The following is an 18,933-nucleotide window of genomic DNA, read 5'->3' as shown; positions in this document are numbered from 1 at the left end:
CTCCTCCATCTGTGGTCTGACCAATTTGAAGATGTGAATTAAAAAATACATTTTATATTCAGTTTTTTTTATCATTATAACAAGGTTAAAACATTCAAACTTGCATTAAAATTTTGGCATTGTGTGGTTTGGAATCTAAAACTGACAATTAGATTTTAATTCTACATGTTGATTCATTATAAAATGTTCAAGTTGTTTACACGATTGTATTTTATTATCGGCAGCCCTTATCTTCCATATACGTCAGGAGTTTGTCCTCGCTTTGTTTTTTCTTCCCTTCCTGCAGTCAAATGTCAGCATTTGTCTCAGTTTTAAACCTTGAACGTTCGCATTTCTGGGGTCATTTCCTGTTTTGGGTCAGACCACTTTCTTAATAAGACTCTGAGTCTGCAACAGACGGTACGGACATTCACACCTCTTTTTATTTGGCATCAGCAGAGTTAACGTCTGGCTTCGGTCTCACGTGGACGAACAACCTTGAACCGAATGAACAAAAATGAGTGACTTGAGCTCCATTTAGTAGCAAAAGATGAAAATAAATCTCAATTAACACCAAAACAGAGGCGACTGTAACAGCTAGGGGGCAAAATAAGACATAATTTCTTTATGAAAAGATTTTAGAAACAACTGTTCAAAGTCACTTCTGTCCTCATGTACTGAAATAGATTTTTCAGCCTTGAGAAAACTGAGCTGTCTGAAGATTTACAGCCTGGTTTCTGAGCTGTTTGCTGGGACGTCTTTAACATATTTCCCTTCGAGCAGCATCCCCGTTTCCTCAGAAGAGGTCGTGTTGATGATGAGCTTCATCCAAGAGAACAGAGAAAAGGCTAAAGAGCCAGAAAAACTCCATTTGATCTTTATCCGTCTGTCTGATGACGACTGCTTGTGATCTTAAAATGCTTTGATCACCACAGAAATGGTCAGACGCGCCTTTTCAGGACATTAACGGCTTAAATTCCCACAATTAAAAGTCATCAGTCTTCCATATTTCTCCAGCGCTCCATCACAGAAGAATCTTTTTATTTCCATGGGAGCTCTTATCTCCTCCTCCACGCTTTTTCCGGTCCCGTCCAGCCATCAGAGCGTCGTGGCAGACTTGACTTTGGAGGAGAGGACCTGCCTGAACCTCCTCTTCAGCTCCTGCATGTTGGGAGATTTGGGTCGGGCCAGGTGGAGGCCTCCTCGCCGCTTCTCCCCGTTCCCTCCACCGAACGCCCGGATCACCTGGAAGTGTTGAAGTGTAAAATGTCAAATCTTAACCTAAGATTCATTTTCTACCAATGTGATTTCATTAAACAAACTATAAGATCTTCAAATATTAGAATTTTGACTGTATTGACTCGACTTATTTTTATCTTTTAATTTACTGTTTGTTTCCTTTTTTGAAACAAAAATGTTTCCATCCATCTATATAACAACTATTTATCATTGGACCAACTAAAGTTAGTCGTGAATATTATTGTGGATTGTTTTATTCCTATTGTATTAACACTGTATCTTTAGTATACGAACTTGAAAACATGTCGATCGGTGTGTCCGAACAAAACCGGATCCCGGACATCCGTAAAATGTTTTTAGCTCTAGTGAGCCACTGTTAACATATTGACGTATTTTCTCCTTATTAAGTAACAAAAAGTGTGTTTGCAAGCATGTTTAATTCATCTTAGTCACTTTTACAGCTGCCTGATGAGTGTAACTCCAATTTAACTCTCTCCTTTTGTCTCTGTTTTGGTCTCCACCAACTTCTAAGACAGATGTCTGGCTCTTTAGCTGCTAAATGCTCCACTGTGTTCAATAACTGGATGCTTACTTTGTCTTTTTTGCTATTTGATGCCATGGAAGCTTGGTTAGATGTTTTGTTTTTGTGCTAAAACCAAAACAATGAGCTGAAAGAAGCTAAAACGCTCAGAGGAGCCGAGGGGAACTGCAGAGTTTGGTGCTAATTCTCTGATCTAAGCAGCTTTAAAACACCTCATAAGTTAAAGCTTGATTGGTTAAAATGTCCATAATAAGGTTTGAATGTTAGATCTGAGGTCTTGAAGGAAACGGAGCCAAATGTTATGAGCGCCTGAGCTCTGAACTCTTATTACTCAACCAGAAAAGCAAATATACAGAAGAGACCGATGGGGGCCTGTTTCTGTCTTTCTGTCTGACAAGAAAAACATGAAGTATTTTTGTATTTTTTATTTTTTTTCGGAGCATCAGTGGGAAACGGCCTGTAATCCAGAGTTCCCACAGGAAGTGAAAATCAAAGTGCATAACATCCTGATGTCTTTCTATAGCTGCTTCATGAGAAAAAAAGTCTTATAAAAAAAAAAGCAGAGCTAAAAACGGTCCGACATCTTTAACAGAGCGATGAGTGAACAAACAACAGAAGTAGTCCCACCTCTTGACAGAGATGCAGGAAGGCGGTGTGGACTCCCTCGTGGTTCTCTCTGGCCGAGGCCTCGAAGTAAACTCCTCCTGTGAGCAGAGGCACGTTCAGATCAGGGCCGCTCTTATCTGTCAGATAACACTTTACATTCCTCATTCATTAGGCAGCATGGAGGGTATAGAGAGGTGTGTGTGTGTGTGTGTGTGTGTGTGTGTTTAGTTACTCCACACTGGTTATAATTGGATCAACATCTGCCAGATGCCTGAACAAATTGGCTACTGTGGGAAAGAATCTGTCTGCTCTGCTAACTGCATTTGAATCACGTTGAATCAACAAAAACATGTTGAGGCTTTTTCTTAAGGTTGTGGACTTGAATAAAGAGGCTTTGAGGAAAGATAACTGATGTTTGGGGAATAAGATAAGCAACAAAAGTGATGTTAAAGACCAGAAGAAACATCAAGAGCAGGATTCATGAAGAAAATGTCAAGGAAGACGTTAAGAAATGTATTTTATTTTGTACTACAAGCAACGGATCCTGCATAAGAACACAATTTACTTTGTATTGTATGCTGACATATCATATCATTTCTTACTGAATTGTATCATATTGTATCATATCACATCATTTTGTGTCATATTGTATCGTTCTGTGTCAGTTAGTATCATATTGTATTGTATCGAATCTCATTTTTGTGCTGTTGTCCCGCATCATATTGTATTTTATTGTATTGTTTCATGTCGTATTGTAGAGTATAATTTCTTATCGGATCATTTCATATCATAGTGTATCATTCTGTGTAGTATTGTTGCATCGTATTATATTGTTTCATATCGTATCATATCATATCGTATAATGTCTTTTGCATCGTATCGTATCATTTTTCATCGCGTAATGCTAAATCATATTTTATCCTACCGTATCGTTTGCTGCTGTATAAGCTATAAAACATGGATTAACATTCTCAGAAGCCAGGTTTTGACAAATGTGTTGAGAGTTTTCATGACACTTAAATCTGCACTCAACAGAGCTTTTGGCAAGTAATGCAAGTCCTTTTTTTACCCACAATACTGCGTTTTAAATATGATATGTGCGGCTGAAAACGAGAGATGTGACACAAGATGCAGCTAGAGGAAGAGGAGGAAGAAGAGGAAGAGGAGGAGGAAGAGGAGGAGGAGGAGGCCCCACCTAGTGAAGCTGCCAGCGTCTCTCCTTCGTCTGCCGGCACTTGTCGGGCTCTGAGGAGGTCGCTCTTGTTGCCAACCTGCAGCGGATTACAGATTACAGGATAGATTAGATTACAGGGATTAGGGTTAGTAGGTAACTGTTGTCTGCTCCAGACGAGACGTAAAGACGGAGGCCCTGCCACGTTTGAAGCTGACATTTAGAAATGACATAACCCTCCAGTTGCGTTCACTGACGTCTCCACACTGACCAGTATGACAGGTATATTTCCAGAGGGGTGGATGCGTCGGACGTGCTGGTACAGCGGCTGGATGGTGCGGTAGCTGTTGTGGTCAGTGATGGAGAACACCAGCACGTAACCGTCCGCCCAGTAGATCGATCTGGAAGAGCAAGTCGTCACGCAGCCGTTACAGATTTTACTTAAATATTTGTTTATTTCATATTCAGGTTAATGAGTCTGACCTGTTGATCTGCTCCTGGCAGTACAGGCCGTCAGCGTCATCCTGAAAGATACACGAAGAGAAAATAGCAGAGTTTAAAGGAGCAGTCTGTAGTTTTCGGGAAGAAATCTGATGTTTTTTTCTGCCTGAACAAACTAAACAAACAAACAAACAAACTCTCTTTGTTTTAATGGCTGAATAAACAAACAGACCATTAAGGACAACACAGTTTCATATGTGGCGGACCCTGCCACCTTTCTAGCTTCAAGCTGTGTTCTGGAACCTTATTTTTCATCTTGTTACAGGAAAAAATTAAACATGTCTGACTGTGTATCACAACCTCATTGATATGTTTGTTAATACTGTTATTTTTTTATTTATGTTTTGAATCATCAATCTATTATGTAGTCTATAAAATGTGAGGAAACTCCACTGAACCTGTATTGTCATGGCTAGATTGTTTAAATGGGAGTTCAGTAATGTCGACAATCAAGGACTTATAAGACTCCCTTCCTTGTTTTCCTGATATTTCCTTTTTTTTAGGAATCACCTGTAGATTTGTTTGAGCGAGGCTACGTAAATGAAATAGACTCGACTAGTTGAGTTCAAATCGCGGTTGTTGTCTGACTCTTGGTTCCAGTCACGGTCACATCGTCTGTCACAGTTTCGGCACTTGAGCGACTCAGACAAAGCTTCCCATTCTCAACCCACTCAGAGGAAAACATTTCCTCATTCCTCAGAGTTAGTCGAAACTCAGCAGAAAACAACAATTTGTGTGGCGGAGCAGGATGTGGTGTAATGTTTATTCCCAGTGGAGAAGTTCACACCAATATCAATGTCAGTTTAATCTTTTCCTAACATCAACCGAGTCATTTAGGTCGTCTTAACTTGAAAATAAGCTACTAATGTGTCTTTGTCCCGTACCGATGGAGATGCATCATCAGCAAAATGTGCATCTGGTTTTCCCCAAAAGCTCCGTGAGCATTTTAATGCCTCAACCCAAGTCATTTAAAGTAAGTTGTCAGGTGGTGATTTCCCCGAAAAGGCACAGCGCCAACACAAGTTGTCTGTCTATGAACACACACCTGCTGGTTGGAGTTTGAACTTATAACTCCCAAACCCGGCGTACCGCCCCTGGAGTCACCTCAGGAGCAATCAGACCTCAGGTTTGGTGCCTATTACCAGGAAAAACACGTTTTCTGTAAACAGGAGCTGATTAAAAAAATCTCCCTTGAAGCAGCTTTTTAACAATCTTCCAGGCGTTCAGTAACTCCTCGACCTCTCTGCCTCCATGCACCAATTATTTTGGGTCTAATCTCTGGAAGCGCCATCGTCCCGGCTTCCAGGAGGAGCTTCCTCGCCCTCCGTTATCTCCCCCAGCTGGAGGAAATGAGCAGCTCTGAAGGCCTGGTTTTGTAAACAGGCTGCCGGTGTGGAGCCGGGTGGCACGTTGCACTCATTATACTCATCAGAGGCGAGCGGATCGGACCAGAGGTCACTTCCTCTGACTTCAAATACATTCCTGAAGTTACTTTAAGATAAAAAATTGGACAATTTTTCTGTCCAGGGCGATATCAAAAGGAGATCTCGACTTTTTGAACGTTCCCACCCGGTTTATGAATTACAGATGCAAACTTTAAATATCTCAAACTGCTCTGTGATTTATAACAAAGAGCAAAGAGGTCACTAAAAATGGAAAGCTTGTTTATCCAAAAGGGGTTTGAGGTTTTGTTTGGTTTGAACTTTTTGCACCACAGGTCATCTACTGGTGGTTTCCCGACCGATTCACCTCGTGACACATGACATTTTCTTTGGTGGGTAAAACAAACACGGCGCTGCAAGTCGAGTCGCTACTGCTGGAGCAACGACTCGTTCACAGTCAGAGGGTTTGAGCAGAAAATGTAGGTTTTAATAGAATCACCAAAGCTCCTCAAGATGTCTGATGTTGACTTTTCATTTCCTGCCTCGCCTGGATTGTATACCACAACAGTCGGCTTATCCCGGCAGACCCCGTTAAACACTGAGGACACATTTTGTTTGGGAAGGCAACAACACCAGTGACAGTGTTTGACCGCTTAATGGTCTTTGAGCAGTGTAGTGCCAAAACAATACAGCAACCACCACCACAAATCAAGGTGCGAGGATCTTGCAGGTATTTTAACATTCAGGAAACAGTTCGCCAAGAAAGTTCATCTGCTATTGGTTTAGGGACGATTGTTTTAAAGCCTTGAGTTTGGCAATATGGCCGTCACCATGTTGGGTTTTTTGGAGGGAAGAGGTGACCATGTGTGGACGAGATGGAGATAGGGTCTGATTGGAAACCCAATGACACGCCCTAAATCGTACTCTGATTTATCATCTATTCTACTCTAAATGGGGCTATAATTTACAAAAATGAACATCGTGCTGTGTTGAAGAAGACTTGAAACAAGAGATTGAGACCAAAAACTCATCAGGAAACTGTTTGCCGAGGTAATAAATCAAGTGAGAAGTCGGGTTGTTTTCTCATAAGCTTAAATCCAACTGGACATCTTTTTGAAACCAGTGGTGGTCTGTAGTACTCGAAGAAGAAAGACACCAAAAGAAAAAGTAGCCGTGTTAGATGTTCAGGAATACATCTTAAAAATATACTTTCAAGAGTTTCTGAAGCAGAAACACCTCGAGCAGAGTTTGTGTTTTATGTTTTCTGCTCATAAAACGCCCAAAAACTGTGCGATGGAAACACAACAGCTGTCTCTCTGCATCCAAATGTTACCTGGAGAGCGACGCAGGGGGTGTCCTGGATCTGAAGTGACACTTCCTCCCCATCCAGCGTGACCTTTCTGGAGTAGAGCGCCCCTGGAGAGGACAAAAAGAGGCGGGCGGGTGCATGAACGAGTGGATCGATAAAGTGGGGTTTTCCGCTCTAGAGCAGTCCGTCAGTGAGTGCTGTTTTTTTTTTCTCTGCTTGCTCTGACAAATGTTCCCTTCTCTTATTACAGACAGATGGATGGAAACTCACCAGTGTTTGCTTCATAGTCCCCGATGAACCTCTTAGTCAGAAACCTGACGATCAGAGCTGAGAAGAGACGAGAAAACGAGTTCAAGGAGGGAAGAAACACGTCAGATTCAAGATGATTTATGGCAATTTTATTAACCTGTGCAAGAAAATATGCTAACCTGCTGCAGCCTACTGACCTATATAACACTTAAACATTTGCTCTCAACATGTGTTTCAGGAATTCTCTCTTTCTCCGACACATAGTTTTGATTTTTTTTCTTTCATCGCAGAGAGATGAGCGAAAAAACAAACAGGCCCAAAGTCTGAACTGAGAAAATGATTCACCAATACTCAGAATCTGGTGTTGCAATCCTCCATGCGTCATCTTATTCTGGTTAATGATTTGCCTTATCTCTGTCTCTTGTTGTTCTGGATTTTTGGACTGACTTTTGTGGGGTAACTCCGTGTTTGCCTCAACAAAGTAAGAGCTTTTATCCTCCCGTGGAGCTCACATATTAAAGGGCCACTCATGTGTTTCAGTGATGCACTTCCATAAAGTCAGCAGAGGCCACACGAGAGAGTTTGAAAGAAGAATCGCCAAAATCGGAGCAGCAGAGGACGAGATATCCCAACTTTTGTGTAGGTCAAGCTCCGAAAACCCTGTATACTACATTTCCCATAATGCACCTCGACACGATTACATCTTTCACCCTCCCTCACTTTAATGTTTTTCTAGCGTTAACATATCCGGTTTGTGTTGCACACTTTATGTTAGAAACATGTGTCGCCTCCGAGCAAAAAGACAAGATGACCTCGATGACATCACTGTGACATCATCAGGGTTATTTATAAAAAACAAAGAAAATATAATCCAGCTAACTCCATCACTAAGAGTCAGCTGACTGTAAACTCAATTACAGTCGCTTCTATTTTTACTTGTGAGTGGAAAAAGACTTGTTTCCTGTACTTAATATTTAGTCTCTGTACTCTTTTTAAATATTACTCCATTATTTCCAAACTTTTTACACAGTTTCTGCATTATATAGTGGTGGAAGGTAACTAACGTTCAATTACATGTACTCGATTACTGTGTTTAAAGGTTCAAAGTGTAGGATTTAGATGGACAGACTGATGGTCATCATAATGATTTTGTTGCGTTTTTGTTACATTAAAATGAGCCTCCATGTTTGTACAGTAGCCCTAAATGGACAAACTAAACACTGGCTTGGAGGAGGAGCCTCATAGAGAACGGTGACACGAGGGGTATTCAGTTGGCCACACAGCTGGATACCACTAAAAAAACTACAACACGAGACCTTTACGTTTAATTCTGTTGTTGTTTTTATCGTTTTGCAGTTGTTTTTGACAGACACTGCAGTTGTGATGTTATTCCTTATTAGTGGTAATGAACATTTCTTTTATTTATTGCACTGAAAACTATCAAAATCATAATCATAATGTGACATTTGTTGATGTTTATATATCGATCAAATATGTTTTCTTACATCTGGAGAACAAGATTTTTAGGCAAAGACGTCTCTGCAGCGCTACGTTACGTCATTATAAGACTGTTTAATCACATGTTTTGCCTTTATCAAGATACATTTCCCCATAAACTGTACATTTTAAAGGTTGTACGACCTCAAAACTATTAACACATTTTTATTCTTTTAGTGACTGTCAGATTTTACTGTGCTTTTATAAACTATTGACCATTTTGCACATATATAATAATATACAGTGCCTATAAAAAGTGTTCACCCCAAAGTAATCACTTTATAACATAAGATATTTTTTATTTTTATTCTTTTTTTTTTGTTGAAATCTGTTTTCACTTTGACATTAAAGAGGTGTTTTTTGTACAATTAGTGTGAAAAAAAAAATTTAATTGACCGTGACTCCATTTATAAGGCAATAAAAGGAGAATACATTGAATATATATAATAAATATATCTAAAAAATGAAAAATAATATCATAAGACTCTGAACGTGAATTTTGCTGATTATATTTTTGCATTTTTATTCAAGTAAAATTATGATTTCAGGACATTTGTAGAGTATTTTTTACATTGTGGCTTTAACTTTAGCTTAACTAAAGGATCTAAATATTTTTTCCACAGCTGAATATAATGAAAAAACAGATAATTAAAAACAAATAAACACAAATACATTATAAAAAGCTTCGCTATGAGTTTTGAAAATGACAGGTTGGATGCAGAATGTCGCCCCCTGCTGTTCAGGACTGGATTTAAGTCATTTCCACTACATTTTCCACAACTTTCACTCAATATTCCCACCTATTAATAACAACCATCACACAGATAGTCTTGACATAATGTTCCATGCATACTGAGTGTGATAAACAACTGTTTTCATCACGTAGAGATGCACTCAATCTCCTCGTTAATCCCTGCAGGACATTAAATTTCATTTTCCTGCATTATAAATCCTCCATACATCTCGTACCGGTTTTCCCGACGTTGCTCGCCCCCAGAACCACGATCTTCACCGTCTTGTTGGGCACACAGTCCAGCAGGGGATACTCCGGTATGGGGACCAGCAGGAAGTTCCCAGACCCGCTGCTGCTGTTCATGGTTCCCGGTGCAGGGTCGCCAGTCAGCCGCATTTAGCTCCCACCTCTGCTCCCAAAGACCAGCCCTGAAATACACCGCCGCCCCGCTGCAGACCCCCTCCAGACCAACCCAGGATCACTCCAGCGCTCCCACGACCATCCTGCACAGAGCTGGAAGATTTTTTTTTTAAAATAAATCTCTTTTTTTTGTTTGTGAAAAATTCCCAAATATTTTCCAGGAATTCCAGCTCCAGATCAGTTTTCCTTCAGCTGAGAGAGAGAAAAAAAAGTTTGAACTCCTCGTCGGATCTCTCAGGAATCAGATCAGATCACCAGGAAGTTTTAAAATGAGTAAGAGCAAATAATAAAAAAGGGGTAATCCGCTTCGCATCGAGTCCAGATGCTTCTGACTGAGGACGGAGAGGAGGAGGAGGAGGAGGAGGGAGGAAGACTTTGGACCATCCCCTCTGGACTCCTCTCTCCAGCCTGGACCCACATATCATTAAATATCTCCAGGCCAATAAACAAGAAAGTTAAAGGTTTATTCTAATAATATTAATATTAAAATTAAAATGTATATTAATATTAACAATATCAATAATAATAATGATAACAATAATAAGAATAAGAATAAGAATAATAAGGATGCTAATAGATCAATATGACAAAATATTGCTTGATGATTTTTTATATGTTTTATATGACATTTAAATCTTTTTTCCAACAATTTTATCCCAGTTTCATTCATCAGTGTGCAGGAAGTGCATTGAACTGCGGAAGTTCAATACTGCCAAGAAACAAATAATCAACTGATGATAAAATATAAGATAATAATACAAAAAAGTCAATATTATCTTGATTAATTGATGTTTTTACGATTGATTTTGTGTTTTTATATTGGAAACGTACAATTTACCAAAGTTCTTACGTATTAAATATTGCAAAAGACTATTATCATTAATGATGCTTTAATGTTGGTAAAGGTGTTGCTCATTTTATGCACTGCTTAATCTTAAATACTTCATAATTGATTTGTTGATTACATTAAAAAAAAAAATTAGTGATAGTGAGATATACATGTTCACCATACAGAGAATTTATCATCAAGAAGAAACAAAACAAAACAAATCATAAAAATAACATATAATATGGTAATTGTGGCTATTTGGTTGATCAATTGTGTCTTTTTAACCCTCTTAAACTGAATACTATGTATGTTCAATCAAACAAGCGACTCTTTTGGCTGAAATCATCCGGGTGGTGTTTGTTTTTAATCCCACAACTTTCATCTACTCCGTGAACAAAGACCTACCAAAGGCCAACACACTTACAGATGAGGTGCATTTAATTAATCACGCGTTTTGATTTGTATAAAAGTTTAAACGACGCACAGAGGAGCGCTCGTACCGCCAGCGTCACGAAGCACCGCCCGCCTACTCTAGCCCCGTGTTAGGAATCGAACGGCCTGAAGTTGTGCGTCGGCGACACTCCCTCACCGCTTCTCTAGGCTGCACGAGAGCGGAGCCGCTTCAGTCAGACAGCTGCCGGAGACAGCAGCCACACCGGAACACGCGTGTGGGACCTTCAGAATAAAATACAGAAGCGTCTTCAAATATTTTATCTTTATTAGTTCGGATGTTTTGTGTCAATTAAAATGCTCTTTTTGCTGCTGTTACTTATTATCTGAATTTCTGTTTATTATCCTCATTGGAAAAAAGCGTCTTCAAACTGTCCATTTTTTTTGAAATCGAAGACACAAGAGGCCTGATTTAAGGTTAGCTAGTGGCTAATATTTGCCAAATTTAAATCTACATTAGTTTTGCTATTTTAAGCTTGTGAATCAGCTAGGTTAGCTATACAATTTTAGGTTATGTTTTCAGTCCAAGGCGAGGTGTATAACATCCTCATTCTTAATAATTAAAGAAAAAATTTGAATTTTTATATAGATACTTAAAATAATCAATGTACTGTATACATACAGTCGGCGTCGCGTCACAGTTGGGGGCGGGGCATTTCGAGGGGGAAAACAATCCTTTCCCCCTCACCCGTCGTTGGTGTATGTGTTAGCTAGGTCGCTCACCATACAGACTCTGAATTCATTAATATTTAGGTGGTTGAAAATGAAAGTGTCAAAATGTTAAATAACACATTTCAGGCTGTTAAAGTCACAACTTTTTTAAACTGTGGGAAAGACCTTGATATAAAATGTTTGAATTAAGGTTAGCTAGCGACCAATATTAGCTTATATTAATACTGTATTAGCTTTGCTAAAGTTAGCAAGCAGATTAGCTAGGTTACACAATTTTACACTCAGGCCAATGGTAGGTGGAGAAGAACTAAACATCGTACAAAATCTTAATTCTATTTAAAAAAAAAAAAATAGAAAAAAAATGTTGAAGGCTTTTAAGTGTCAACAGGTAAAAAAATATATACAATTTAGGCTATTTAAGTTTCGAACTTTTGAAAATTCTCCAAGAATTGTGGACTTAAGAGTTCTGAATCAAGGTTAGCTAGGTAATTGTTAGCTAATGTTAAGTCTGCACTAGCTTTGCTTTTGTTTAGTTTTTTAACTAAATTTACACAATGCAACTGCCAACAGGTAAAAATTCAACAACAGAAACAATGTATGCTCCTTGTTTGTTTTGTTTGTGCTTTGTCATTGTTAGAGGGCAAGTTAGCTACATTAGCTAACATTAGACAATTTGAACGTGAAAGTTGACTTTGAGGATGGAGAAGGATTACGTTTTCAGTCAGTAGGGAAAAAGTGTAGCAAAATCATTATTCTCATTAAAAATGTAATAAAAACATAAACCCAAGTGACTTCAAACATTTTTAATTTATCCCGCCTGCATATTATTGTGAAACGCCGGAGCGGAAGTGGTGCATGTCCCGCTGCGGCTCTTCACCATTACTACCAGACAGGGGCAGAAGGCTCTCCCCCGGAACTCTGCAGCCGCATCGGCTCTGATAATTTCAACATCGGGGTTCGGTCCAACATGGCGGCTTACGGATGGAAATACTGATGACAGTCCGAAAGATCGCCTCGATTTGTACGATGGTAAGAAACCGGGATCGGGCTCTGCGGGCTGTATCCGCGCGCCGCTGCGCCTCTGTCCGGCGAGCGCAGGACGCTAAGCTAGCTGCTCTGCTAGCCTGTTTGCTAGCCTCACTGGGGCAACATGATAATAACACAGAGGGGCTTCCAGAAAGTTGTACAGCTCAGCCTGTTTACTGTAGCTGCCCGTCCCGTGCGTGTATTCAGCCTCAGTTTGAAAACATGTCGGCGTTGAGCGCATTTAAAGCTTGTTTGGCAGTTTTATTAGCCAGCTTGTAGTTTGTTTACGGGAGAAGGGCAGCGGTTGACCAACGGGCGAAAACTAGCTAGCTTAGCCTGCTAGCCCAACGGTAGGTAGCCCCCCTCTGTGGCTGCTGGGGCAAAGTTGTTTACTCGCCGCTCTGTCATATTCTCACTACATTATGCGTTTACAGCCATTTCACACAGTATATGAGATTATGGCTGAACGTGTGTGCGGGTACAGTGGCTGTAAACACTCAGTGGTATCTCTCAAATCTGTATCTTGATGTAGTAATTCAGCATTTCCTGTCATGGGATCCACCCTGAATGTTTCCTCTGGTGTGGAGTCTGGGCTCATGTTGGTGGTCAGAATCTGGCAACACACTCTCTTTGAGTCTTAATTATTTCAATGAGAGTGAGTCAATCAAAGCTAAAAACCCCTTATCCTTTAGATCCACACATTTTTTTTGTATAAATTATGAAGTCCTCAGCACTCCTCTCCCCCTGAGTGCCTTGTTTTTGAACATGATACTTGTATTGATCTGTGTGCTGAGACTCTGGGAGGTCAGAGGTCAGGGTCACCGCTCCTTGGATCAGCTGGTAGGTGCTTGTAAACACTTGTAGACCCTCCAGGTTTTGAAAGGCAGCCACCTGTTCGACAGCGCAAGGTTAAAAAAAGAAAAAAAAAGGTCAGACCCCCACGTCGCTGCGATCCGTTCGCTCCCCGCCCTCGTTAAAAAGTGCCGACTCTTGTCATTGTTTATTTGGCGGCGTAGATAAGTCTCAGAGGCGTGGAGGGCGGCGTGGAGGCAGGCAGGCAGGCAGGGGGAGATTATGGCTACAAGATTAACTTCTGACTGTAACTTATCCTGTTTCTGCCCGCTGCACCTTCCCAAGCCGAGCTGACAGACGGTTCGGCAGATGCCACAGAGAGGAAGAAGAAGAAGAAGTCTGCAGTGGCCTTTTTTTCCTGAGCTAGTATATGTGTGTGTGTGTGTGTGTGTGTGTCTCGCCCCATCCACTGTGTGGTTTTTTCGAGACCACACACACACACCACGGTTGTGTAAAGCCATTTAAGTGTGAAGGCCGGCGACAACCGTTTCCTACACGAACACTAACCAGGCTGAATATTAGCCGCTCCTGGCAGGTTTTTTTTTCCTTTGGCGCGTTTGCCACTTTTGGCAGCCAACCAGTTGCTGCCCGGAAGGTATTTGTTTTGTTTTGTTCCCCCCCCCCCCCAGGAAAATCAATTTCGATGGTGAAGCCGTGAAAGTCAATAGAACAAAACCAGAGCCGGGCAGCTTCGACTGAGTCGTAAGCAGCGTTTTAGGGGGAACGGTTGTCAATGTTTTCAGGGAGGGAAAAAAACGTATTAACAAAGACAAAAGTGGTGGAGAAGCTTTGTTTATTTCACTCCGGACGGTCTGACGATGCTCTACTCATCAGTTAACCCTTACAGCAGCTTGAATTTCAAGATTTCTGGTCTTTGGCTTGTGTTCGCCAACTCTGTGATGACTCATACGAAAGGTTTAGCTTCCAAAAGGTGTGCCGAGGGATCTTGTACACTGTACAACAAGTAATGAGAGAGTTTTTAATTGACTATATCATTGGGGTTTTTGTACACATTCTTCTTCTTAACTCGAAGTCGAGTTAATCAGTGAACTCGAGTTTGTGGTTTGGGGCGATCTTCTGCCGCCGCTCCCACAAACAGCCGCTAAAAAGCATCCAACATTAGCAGAATAATTTTCCCGTATGATGAGTAAAGGTTCCCGGCTATTACCGATGCAGTTCTGGTACAACACGTCACCTCGTCCGCCCTCGAAACGTCCGTCACACGCCAACCTCCCAATGCTGCGACTGCGCAACGTTCGACTTCCTCGTCAGGCCTCTGCTGCAGAGCGATCCTGCTGTCTGAAGGCGACGACCAGAGTTCAGCCAAAGGCTGATCTCCGGGTCCCGTTCACTTCCTCTTCGAGAGAATCCTTCCTCTCCTGCTCCACTTTGAACTCGACCTGGACGCGTTGGCGTGTCGCTCGCAGCTCGCCGTTCTGTTTTCAGCGACTTTCCTCTGCTGCGTTTCCATGTGGAGTTCATGCTGCAGGGTGTGAATCCTGCTGTCTGACGGTAACGCCGCCGGTGGTGTACCTGTCCAACTTCCTGGAGAAGTCTCTGCTGAGACACGTCTCTGGAGTCTCCACGGGTAACGCTGTTGTCTCTGATGAACAGATACTGTGTGCGTCAGACGTCGGCCTCGTGAAGCGTTCCTCTCCCAGCTGGCCTCCAGCCAGAGGTAGTAGACCGGCTGGGCTTCCTTGCCACAAACCTGAAAGAAGAAGGAAAAAAAATAAACAGTCCAAACTAACAACAGCAAGCTTGCACCCTCATGTCCCCGTGCATCTGCCAACATGTGACGTTTACTACGCAAATGCAATGCAAATGTTTAAATCTGTTTGCATATCTTCAGGTACACAAAATACCTTTTTTGTGTACAAGAGGCAAAAAAAATGTGAAGTTTAGTGACAGTTGTGTATGCACTCGATCAACCCCCAAAGAGGGAAACGGATCTATTTTTGTCACAGCATGCAGTCTAACGTATGAAATGTAAGTTTATGAAAGTGTTTTATCAGCAAGGGACACATTCAGCTTTTAAAGAGGAGGTGAGTTTGAAGGTGCGATGTGAAACTTTCTGGTATATTTCCATGAGGAAAAACTAACTTTCCTAAAAGGCAAATGAGTTCCCTGGAAGTTGGGAAGTTAGTGGAAAGCCGGCTGATTTGTTTACAAGCTTATTTCTAGGCGTGTGTTGGGTTGCACTTTACCCCTAGAAGGAAATCTGAGTTGTTTCTTGTGATCGTAAATCTTGATCTTGCTAAAAGGGATTCAAATCAGAGAGTTTGCTTTCAGGAGCCGTGTTGTCAAGACAGTAAACTCCTCTCGTCTGATAGTGATGATTAATAAACCCAGGTCTCGCAATCACTTCGCCGCGCTGTGTTGTAACTTGTTCTGGCTGAAGCTGCTGTCTGAAAGGTTCCCTTCACTTTCATTTTCAGTGGCTCAGGAAGTGCGAGTCAGTCCGACGTTCTCGCTTTAGTTGAAGCGAGTGTTTTGCAGCACACGTTGAGCAAATGTTCCTCTTCCTCTCCGGACAGATGTTTGTTCTCCCCTCTCCGTTCGGCTTGTATGTAGTGGTTTTGTCGACGGCGCGGTGTTGTTGTCAGATAAATAACCTCGCTCACTCGCCCCTTGTTGACTCTACGTGGACGGCGGCGTTGCCTCCTCTCACGCAGTCATTCACCCCAGAAAGAAAAGCTGCATCATGGTTATCATCATCGTCATTATATTCTCATCTCCCTCCTCTTTCTCTCTAGAAACTCAACGACATCCAGAAACAAGAGGTTTAATGATGAATGAGACAGATTTCTGACAATAACAAACTGATTGTGGGCTGGTTTTTAGTCATAGTGCGCATATTTCTGAGTCATTTGGCAGAAAGATTGATTTATCCAAGCAGCTGCAGTCGTTGCAGAAGTGAAACAAAACCACTTTTATTTGGTTCTTACTCACGTTGGCAACGATTTTCAAACCGCGTACGCACACTGACAGTCGTGACACGAGAACGAGACTTGATTGAAACTGTTTTATAAAGTGTGGACGTATTAAAACAGCGGCTTTAAATGAGACTAGTGGAAGGAAACACAAAGGAACACTGTACAGATCGATTGCAGTTTTATCTTTAAGGTTAATCATTCACCAGAAAAGTGTGGTGGACTTTATAAGAGGCAGTCGAAACTTTTGTGGAGTAAAAGAAACATTAGGATTCATATAATATATAGAATAACACACGTTTTTTTGCAGTGATCCCTCAAATGTGACGTTCAAACACTTGTTCAAAAAGAATGCAAGAAGCTTCACAGTTGAACAACAAACTTTATTGTCCAAAATGACGTCAGCGCACTCGAACAGTACAATATTAAAAAAATAGATTTCAGATTGGACACCAGCATTTTAAATACCGCCGACAATTGTGCTGTTTACATTTTGAACGTTTAAAGGAGCATTATGTAGTTTTGGAGAATGAATTACTCAGCGAGCTGTTCTCGGTGGAAAACAAGGTCCCCAGAACACGGTTTGAAGCCAGAAGGGTGGCAGGGTCCGCCACGTATAAACACCGTAAAAGAGGAACTTAAACTCAGCTCACAGTTGAGTCATTTGAGGACATCTGGGGACTTTTTTTGGGCACTGTTGGGCGTTTTTACAGAATCAGGAAGTGGCCTTAAATAACATGCAGCACTCGCATGTCAAAACATAACTGACTCGACAGTCTGACTCCTTCCCAGCAACCTTTAGTGACCTGGTATCATTAAACTGGTGGATATATTTAAACATAACATCACTATTGAGCTAAATCTGTAAGCACTTTACCTCATAACTGTCCTTTCCAACACCCTGCAGTGAAACTAGCTGATTGGAGCACAGGCGACGTGGTGAGATGAGCCTGTTTTTGTGACATTTCTGCAAGCGAATGCACATTTTTACCACGAAGACGCCTTTTTTTAATTACTGTCAAAATGATGAGATGCGTCCAAAGCAGTAATGAGACTAGAAATGGGGAAAAGAGAGCGTGCAGAGTGTAGAAATGGAGGAAGTGAGGCAGGAAACGTCAGCTGCGACAAACAGACGGTCGACGGTCCAGCAGAGCAGGAAAACAGAAAACAATGAGGAGGAAACTCATTTCACCAGCGTTTGAAGGATTATGATAGTCGACATCAAACATGTTTATAAATGTCCACGTATATCCATTAAATCTTTTTTCTACTTCTTCTTCTTTCTTCTCTCTTCAGGGCGCCAATGCCTCTGCCTTGGAAAAGGAGATTGGACCGGAACAGTTTCCCGTTAATGAACACTACTTCGGATTGGTCAACGTAAGTGTCGGTCAGAGAGACCGCGAGCACATCCCCCTCCTCTCCTCTCTGTCCACCTCGTCTCTCATCTCCTTCTCTTGTTTTTTCCAGTTCGGGAACACCTGCTACTGTAACTCGGTGCTGCAGGCGCTGTATTTCTGTCGGCCGTTCAGGGAGAAGGTGTTGGCGTACAAGGTGAGTGACGAGAGACGCTTTCAAAACATACGGCGCGTTGTGTTTGTTTATATTCAAGGACGAGACGCTCAGCAGATGTTTCCCTTTTGAATAGAGCGAGGCCTCGTATCTGCATCGCTGATTGAACTGGTAACATAAAGAGAGAGATGCATTGTGGGATGTTGTCGCTGTAATGGTGCCTGGTTTGTGTGTTTGTTTTTTGTTTTTTTTAAGAAGAGCCAAAGAAGACATGGTTGTAGGTCAGAATAGTGGCAGAAGTGAAAGATCCCATGTTTCCTCAAATACCTTGAAAGTTTGTGAGTTTGAGGGGGTGGGGCTCAAGGCCTTGGGGTCATTGAAAGTGCTTGAATTTATATATTTTGTGCATTTAAAGTTGTTTTGATATTATATCTTTCTGCCTAACACATTGAGGGATTTTCCTCAAATTGGACACAAACGGTCACCTGGACTCTGGGATGAACTGCACAAGGTTAAAATGTTGAAGTGACATTTTATATTCAAATGACCAAAGTTCAACTTCACTGTGACGTTGAGCAAACAAGGCAGTTAATCTAGTTTTCAACCTGTTACCGTGTGTTTAGTTTACGTTGGCAGCTCAGGTCTGAAAACAATCGAGAGAGTCGACAGCTACAGCTACAAAAACAACCACAGGGCTGAAATAAAGTCTAGTTTTACCAGTTTCTCATGGCTGTTGGGACACATCCAAAACATATTTGTGTGTGCAAAAGACTGTTGCAAATGATTTAGATACAGAAACTTGTAGGAAGAAAATGTGCCACTGCTTGTTCCTACATGTGGATTTAAAAAACGTTCTGTTTGCTGCTAGTGAAAACAAATTAAATAAAAGGAATCCTTTGTCAGGACGTGTCAAGAAACCACATTTGTCTTCATTTGTCATGATTAGAAGACATTCCTTCTACGGTCCTCCAACCATTGCGTCTTCCCTTCCCTCCCGTCTTCAAATACGTACTTATTTCATTGTCCTTCCTTCTT

At 41.4% G+C, this 18,933-nt stretch overlaps 2 protein-coding genes across 2 annotated transcripts in view; one reads left to right on the top strand and one right to left on the bottom strand.

The window, feature by feature from the left end:
- Positions 1 to 395: 395 nt before the first annotated feature.
- Positions 396 to 9,950, bottom strand: rasl11a (RAS-like, family 11, member A). Its single transcript, XM_030429733.1, has 8 exons — positions 9,444 to 9,950; positions 6,999 to 7,055; positions 6,753 to 6,835; positions 4,020 to 4,060; positions 3,808 to 3,937; positions 3,561 to 3,636; positions 2,387 to 2,463; positions 396 to 1,224 (listed from the first exon to the last, which is right to left on the bottom strand). The coding sequence occupies exons 1-8, from the start codon at positions 9,601 to 9,603 to the stop codon at positions 1,078 to 1,080; spliced, it is 771 nt and encodes a 256-aa protein (XP_030285593.1). The 5' UTR covers positions 9,604 to 9,950; the 3' UTR covers positions 396 to 1,077.
- A 2,485-nt stretch (positions 9,951 to 12,435) lies between these two features.
- The window catches only part of usp12b (ubiquitin specific peptidase 12b), a 19,880-nt gene continuing 13,382 nt past the window's right edge, over positions 12,436 to 18,933 (top strand). Inside the window, exons 1-3 of the mRNA XM_030430210.1 lie at positions 12,436 to 12,607; positions 17,686 to 17,766; positions 17,857 to 18,017. Of these exons, the coding sequence (XP_030286070.1) occupies positions 12,560 to 12,607; positions 17,686 to 17,766; positions 17,857 to 18,017 (290 nt within the window). The 5' untranslated portion in view covers positions 12,436 to 12,559. The remainder of the gene's footprint in view (positions 12,608 to 17,685; positions 17,767 to 17,856; positions 18,018 to 18,933) is intronic.

This window comes from Sparus aurata, chromosome 10 (genome assembly GCF_900880675.1).
Source record: "Sparus aurata chromosome 10, fSpaAur1.1, whole genome shotgun sequence".
NCBI classification, from domain to species: domain Eukaryota; kingdom Metazoa; phylum Chordata; class Actinopteri; order Spariformes; family Sparidae; genus Sparus; species Sparus aurata.
Note: the sequence above shows the minus strand (reverse complement) of the source record. Positions and strands in the feature narration are given on the sequence as shown.

What these genes read in the sequence shown, in the direction of transcription:
- rasl11a (XM_030429733.1), bottom strand. Translation starts at nt 9,603, where the DNA reads ATGCGGCTGACTGGCGACCCTGCACCGGGAACCATGAACAGCAGCAGC. An exon ending in TGCCAGGAGCAGATCAACAG is followed by an intron (nt 3,938 to 4,019) that starts GTCAGACTCATT and finishes TTGCTCTTCCAG; the next exon opens with ATCGATCTACTGGGCGGACG. An exon ending in GAAATATACCTGTCATACTG is followed by an intron (nt 3,637 to 3,807) that starts GTCAGTGTGGAG and finishes AATCCGCTGCAG; the next exon opens with GTTGGCAACAAGAGCGACCT.